The following is a 6961-nucleotide window of genomic DNA, read 5'->3' as shown; positions in this document are numbered from 1 at the left end:
TTGTTTTGAGGCAAAAGAGTGCTTGGAGGGTTTAAGATGAGCAAACGGAGAGATGGGTCAGAGTAGTGCTGCCACGATTAGTCAACTAATCGACAAAATAGTCAACGACTAATTTAATAGTCAATTAGTTGTTACTTTATATTATATGGAATCAGAGTGTAAAAAGTTGAAAGTTATAATGGCATTCTACTAGCTTTTGGTAATTATCAAGAATTTTTTAGGCTAATTTGGAGTTTATCTAATATTTCAGCTCCATGCTAGCTAATTTGGGCTAATTTAGGCTTTCTTTGTCTTTTAGGCTGTTTTGGAGTTTAGCTAATATTTAAGCTACATGCTAGCTGTTCTGAGTATCTAACTTTTTAGGCTAATTTGGAATGTAATATTTTAGCAGGCTATAAACTTCAGCCTTTTCAGCTATCAATTTCAGCATCTTCAGCTATTGTCTCTAGCATCCTCTGCTGCCAAATTCAGCTTACAGCATTCAAAATGGCATTTTTACAGATGTGTGATTTTTATCTAGTTTAAAGCTAATGATGGTCAAGATGTGTGCTTAACATTCAATTAGAGCTTAGCTGACTAATCGGAAAAAATAATCAGTGATTAGTCGACTGCTAAAATAATTGTTGGTGGCAGCACCAGTCAAGACTATCAAAATAAAAATTTGGCCACTGTGGCAGTTTTTAGGTTTTAACGTCACCAGGAAGGCCAGATGGAAAGGCAATCTTTGTTTTTTTTGCAAAGACGAGAAGAAGGAAGGAGATCTGACACAAAGGTAACCTCACCTGTGCAGCCATGCAAAATTCATCCAGCAGCTGATGGATCCGATTTCCTGCAGGAAGCCATTTTAAACACTCAGACCTGGAAGTGCGACAGATTTTAATGCGTAATAATTTAAGCACGGTGGAGGCATTTTCACTACATAAATCACAAACATCAAAAGTCTTCATCTGTGTGACAGAAAGGAGTCGAAGCAGTCGGGCTTTCAGTAAAAACAAGTACAAGGACAGAAGTTGTACTTCAAAATAATACACTTTAGAGTGACTTAAATACAGTATTTGTGCAATAATAGTGATTTAAGATTTAAATATGAAATATATATGTACAAATAACGTTAGCTGATTGTTGAAGGATAAATAAGCTGTTGTTGCTCAGCTGTGACTGGCCTGGTTATTTAGAAGTTGAGCTTTCTTTGTCAACTTTTTAGATCTGTATCTTCTGCAACTTCCACATGGCATGATTTACTTAAATGAACACCTCCAGGCTCTTTGATTTTAAAAGGAAAAGATGGGGGTGGAGTCTGGCCTGTCATTATCTTATCCCACATTCCAGTTTGCACAGACGTGTGTGCCGCCTCCGCTGCAGGTCGGAGGTCGACGCACTTGCTGCAACACGCCGCGGCGGGTAACTTAGCGCCCCATTGGCTCGTCCAGACCGTCTCCAGGTGTGATTGGTTCTTCCCAGTTGTAATTATCAGCAGACATTCCCAGAGAGTAAATTATCCCATTTTCTGTCCTTTTTAAATTGCTCTTCACCCTTTGATATCCTGGAGAAGGTCTCTGATCCTCCTTGGGAGAAGTATTCATGTCAGGCCTTTGAAAACCTGATCTTTTTTTTTTTTCAGAACACACTTTCGTCTCCTGATCTAGTTCCAAAAGTGGTGGACATCAGGGTGAATCAGAGGCAGCATCCGCTTCTGTCCACTTTTGGCTGGTTAGTTCCACTTCATGAAGTTGGGGATGCACTGACACACTCGGTAGTTGTAGTAATAATCCGGCTGGCAGATGCGTTTGGGGTTTCTGCAGGGCCGTCTGTAACAGCTACACAAAGGAAAGACGCGGTTAAGAAGTGAGCAGGAAAGAAGAAATGGATGAAAAAGGAGGACTTGAAAGGCTATGAATTATTCACATGGCAGCTCTTTTGGATAAAATGTCATCCGGGCCTCATTTGCATGAGCATCAATAGATCCTGTGTGCGAGGAAAGGGGGGTATTTGTGAGTATTTGTCAGGGGGGACTCTGCAGGTGAACTGCCGCCTGTGGACTGATCCCTGTGACCAGATGTTGAATGAAACGGAAACTTAAAAGACTGAAAAAGGTAATATAAATGTCTTTTATCGTGAAAAAAATAACCAAAAACGAACCGCAAAAGGCATTTTTGCATAAATCCTAACAGGAAACCATCATTTCTAATGTGTTTGTTTTAGCAAACAAATGTAGATTTAATCTTTAGGCAGGTAAAGTTGCTTAAATGTGTGATCCTCACTATGCTACCTTGGTATATTGTTAAATTGCACAAATTTTCCCCCAAAATTCAGTCAATATCTAATTGCACTTTTACATTATTTGTGTCCATTTTTTGGCACTGTTTTCAATTCTTACTCAAAATGAAGAGTAATTTGAGAGAACATGTTTGAAACAGTTTTGAGAAACAAAACAAAATAATTGTGATTAAAATAAGTATTTTGTGTTATTTACTGTGAGGGATCTGGACTGGAGCCACATGCAGCTTCTTTTGAAGAAAAACTGCTAACAGTTTAAATGAATAATGTAGTTTTAAATAGTTTGTTGAAGTTAATAATTTTTATTTTTATTTTAAACATGTTAGGTAACCGAGCTAAAGTATAGTAGAAGTTTTAATCAGTTGTTATTAGCATTCTAGACTCTAGATTACTTGTCAAAGTCAAGGCCCAGGGGCCGGATCCGGCCCTCTGGGCAATTCTATCCGGGCCTCCAGATCATTTTATTTTATTGTTATTGACCCGATTTAACTTGTATAATTTTGATCAAATTTTTATGGAGAGTAAAATATTGAAAGTTATTTAAGTTTTAAGTTGATTAATTCTGGAATAATATTCCTGCCTTTTTTATTATTCATAATTATGTTAAAAAGTTACAGTTTTTCTGCTAGCTTTTTGGACTATTTTGGCAATAACTAAGATTTTTTTAGGCTAATTTGGAGATTAGCTCATATTTCAGCTACACACTAGCTGTAGCTAGCTTATTTTTTCCAGTTTTTTTATGGCTATTTTGACGTTTACAGCTACTTTTTCAGCTACATTTTAGCTTTTTTTGGCAATTTTTTTTTTTTTTTTTTCAGTTTAATTCAGTCTAATTTGGCATTTAGCTAACATTTTAGCTGGCTATCAGCTTCAGCGTTTTCAGCTATGAATCTATTTTAAAAGTTTAAAAAATGTAGTTTTAGAGTGTTCAATAAATGTTTCTCCTGTTCAGCCTAAGGTGTGTTTTGGATTTTTATGATTTTGGCCCCTTTGCGATTAAGTTCGACACCCCTACTCTCAATTCTGCTCAGTGGTTAAAGTATAGCTTTGGATTTAAATGAATGAATTTATTTTAGAAATTGTGTTCTACATCAACGTTGACATGTTTATATTAAATAGTAAAGCAGAAATAAATCAAGGTTAAGTCATAATGATAAAGAAAAAAAGCTGTTTGACGTGGCTTTCTTTTCTAATCAAAATAAATTTGCTGCCACAGGAAGTCCTTACTTGTGTTTTATTTTGAAAGGAACTCGTTTGTGCTGCGGTCAAGGTAAAAGAAGTTAAATAATTATAAAAATATCAAAATTATTATAAACATTTAATAGCTGCATTCTATAAATGAATGCCACAAAAATAGTCATATTTCTCAAAATAGTGAATAATTTCCGGTCCTAGAGAGCCCCTTCAGCGTAAGAGATAGCAGACCCTCCGTTTTCTGAAGAAAGTTGGAGCCTCATAGAGATTCAGCAAGTCTGGTAAGACTGATTTTTAAGAAAATTATTTATTTTTGAGGTAAATGTAAGTTCATTGTGAATTAATTTTTGAGTAAACATGTAAAAATGCAACTTTTGTGCAAGTTTAAAGCAATTAATAGTTATGAAGATGCTAATTTGTTGCTACATTAGCTTGTTTTGCTAATGCAGGAATTTTGAATTTTAAGAAAATACTTTAATTCTAAATGAAGAGGAAACAAAGTTTATTTATAAATGAAATTTATTCAAATCCATTTATTTTACTTTTTGTATTTTACTTGTGAGACATAAAGTTGGTTAGAATGTGGTGTAATTTAAGATCCTAACTTAGCAACATAAGGATTTTTTGTTTGTTTGTTTGTTTCACTGTATTGTGTTAATGTAACAGCATTTAGACTTCAAAACAACAATTGTGTTAGGTTTTTCTACATGTTGCTAACTTGTTATTGGCATAGCTAATCTTAGCTTTGGCATTTCCCCACAATCATCTAAAATGGTTAGTTTGGCTTGATGAACAAAAATCTTCAATCCGTAAAAAATAATTAAATTTAAGTTTTTTGACTTTGTCTGAAGTTTGAGGTAAATTTAAATTGTTAATGTTTGTTTACAAGAATCCATTTGTAAATCTGATAACATAAAACTGACTGACTTATCTTTTCACGTTTTGAATGAGCTCAAAATAGATTTGTTTGAGACGCATGCAAAACTTTATTTTCATTTAATGTTTTTAGTTGAAGCTTTTTAGACGTTGCTCTGGATATGTGACTGTAATTCTGAGTAGCACTCTGTCTTTAAGTCCCACTCTAATATTTTTTTCTAGCCTAAAGTTGTTCCAAGTGGTTGTTTAATTATGATTAATATGCAGTTTTTAGCCAAAGTAAAAGCAGCCTGTGGCGGTTTTTACAAATTTTCAGGGGTTTATTAGAAATTCGCCTCTAGGCGGGACGGTTGCCGCAGAAGATAGCCATAGAGGTGGCCTTGGCTAACTCCCCATCAACCCTTTGTTTACATGCTCTCCCATTTGCTCAAAGCACCTCACAAGCTGGAGGTATCCAGCCGCACAGTTTTGATCCCGATTCCAGCTCAGACGAGAAAAACAAAGATTTTCATGGCTCTACTAGGTCTGTAAGTGGATGCTTCATAATTGTGGCTGAGAAAGGAGACTTTGGCCTTTCTGCGTCAAACCTGAGCATTTTAAAACTGCAGGTTTTCATCTGGAGAGGTACAAAAGAAGAAAAGGAAGTTTTGGCAAAAAGCATTAATGTCATCATAGTAACCAAAAAATGAAAGGTGACAAAATATGCTCTATTTATACTTAATATTGTCTTTTTTTATTTTTTTATTTTTTTATTTCTGTAAATAACATTTAGGGAATGTCAAGGGTTTACCTTAAAAAAAATCTGATTTATTTACATTTTCCTATGCTGAGAAAGTTTAGGAAACCCCAGTTAAAGGTCACTTTGTTGTATATTCAAGCTCTTTCTCATGTCTAAAGTTAAACATTTATTGTCTCCTAAAATGTTTTCATACTCTGTCGCTCCGTCAGTCTCAGAACCGTCTGCTTTGCCAAAAGTCATCAAGTTCACCCAGTCTCCCCCGTCTGTCTCTGTCAGCCTCTGGGGGCAGAAGAAGGTTGATCTTTCCTCGCCCGCTAACTGTGGGAACCATGACACACATGCTAAATGCTTAGGATGCCTGACGTCCATAAAAGGTTGCATGGAAACATTCAGCTGAACTGAAGAGGATGGAGACGTTTTTCTCATGTGGAGTGCTTGGCTTCAGGAGCTCTTTCTGCAGAAGCTCTAGTTCTAGATGTGACGACTCTCCGGAGACGCCACATACCAGGTATTTTTAGTTATGCCGGCAGATTTAATACTTTTAAGCCTAAGACAGGGGTGTCAAAATCAATCGCACAAGGGGCCAAAATCCGGAACACACATTAAGTCGAAGAACGAACAGGGTAAACATTTATTAAACACCCTAAAACTACATTTTTAAAACTTTAAACCTGTAACTTTTTAACATAATTATGAACTAGATAAATAGAATTACCTGTGATAATGTTAGTGTGAATGCTGTAAGCTGAATTTGGTAGCTGAAAATGCTGAAATTGATAGCTGAAAACGCTGAAGCTGATATCTAGCTGAAATATTAGCTAAATGTCAAATTAGCCTAAAAAAAATGTGGTTACCCAAAAACAGCTAGCATGTAACTAAAAAAAAGCTAAACTTAAAAATACCCTAAAAAAACTGAAAAAAGCCTAAAATAGCCAAAACAGCTAGCATATAGCTGAAATATTAGCTAAACTCCAAAACATAATTATGAATAGTAAAAAGTCAGGAATATTGTTCCAGAATAAATCAACCTAAACCTGAAATTACTTTCAGTATTTTATTCTCTACAAAAATACATTTTGTCAAAATTATACAAGTTAGAAATGAGAGCAAAATAACATCGGGCCATTAATAATAAAATAAAATGATTTGAGGGCCGGATAGAATTACCTTGAGGGCCGGATCCGGCCCCCGGACCTAAACACATAATTGAGATTTTTCTGAGTTTGGTGCCTGTTCTTGATTCCTACCTGCAGGTGCTGGAGTTGAACCTCATGCCCTGCCGTAGACAGGACTGTGAACTCTCCCTGCACTCACACAGGCAGGTGTCTGGGTTCAGCGGCTGGTTTCGGGGGCAGTCTGCGGCACACACACAGCCGCACAGCTCATTGTCCCACCGTTGGCCTGCAGGACAGAACTTCCCCTCGCCTCGTCCTTCACACTGGCACTCACCTGACGGAAAGGCAGGAAGTACAACGTCTTCGTTAAAGGCAAACACTGACACGAGGGCTGGGTGTTTGATAGTCGTGTTCATGCGTGTTTCAAATTTGCATGAGGACAGATTTCACAAAGCTCCTTTCATCTTTAGATTTGTTTCTGTCAGGCTGAAAATGACTTGAGGCTGTTTAGAGTAAAACAGTCTCAGCTAAAGCAAAGACAAAGAGCCATTCTGTTCATCTGTCTGTGATGGGAATGAACAGGCTGAGTATCATGTTGGTAGGAAATAATGGATTACCACGGTCTTCCTCTGTTACCGTGGCAGCAGACGACCACGATAAATCACCTATTTAAGGTCAGGCATGTTGGTGACCATTAGGGTTTCTTCCATAGACTGTAAAAAACAATGGACAGATCGAGCACTGAGGTCCCCCATTGGAA

The 6961-nt window shown here is 36.7% G+C and overlaps 1 protein-coding gene across 1 annotated transcript in view; it reads right to left on the bottom strand.

The window, feature by feature from the left end:
* Positions 1–859: 859 nt before the first annotated feature.
* LOC112160057 (vascular endothelial growth factor C) overlaps positions 860–6961 on the bottom strand; it is an 18261-nt gene continuing 12159 nt past the window's right edge. Inside the window, exons 7-8 of the mRNA XM_024294393.2 lie at positions 6334–6535; positions 860–1817 (exon numbers count right to left, since the gene is read on the bottom strand). Of these exons, the coding sequence (XP_024150161.1) occupies positions 1712–1817; positions 6334–6535 (308 nt within the window). The 3' untranslated portion in view covers positions 860–1711. The remainder of the gene's footprint in view (positions 1818–6333; positions 6536–6961) is intronic.

The sequence above is a fragment of the Oryzias melastigma genome, linkage group LG2 (assembly GCF_002922805.2).
Source record: "Oryzias melastigma strain HK-1 linkage group LG2, ASM292280v2, whole genome shotgun sequence".
Taxonomy (NCBI): Eukaryota; Metazoa; Chordata; class Actinopteri; order Beloniformes; family Adrianichthyidae; genus Oryzias; species Oryzias melastigma.
Note: the sequence above shows the minus strand (reverse complement) of the source record. Positions and strands in the feature narration are given on the sequence as shown.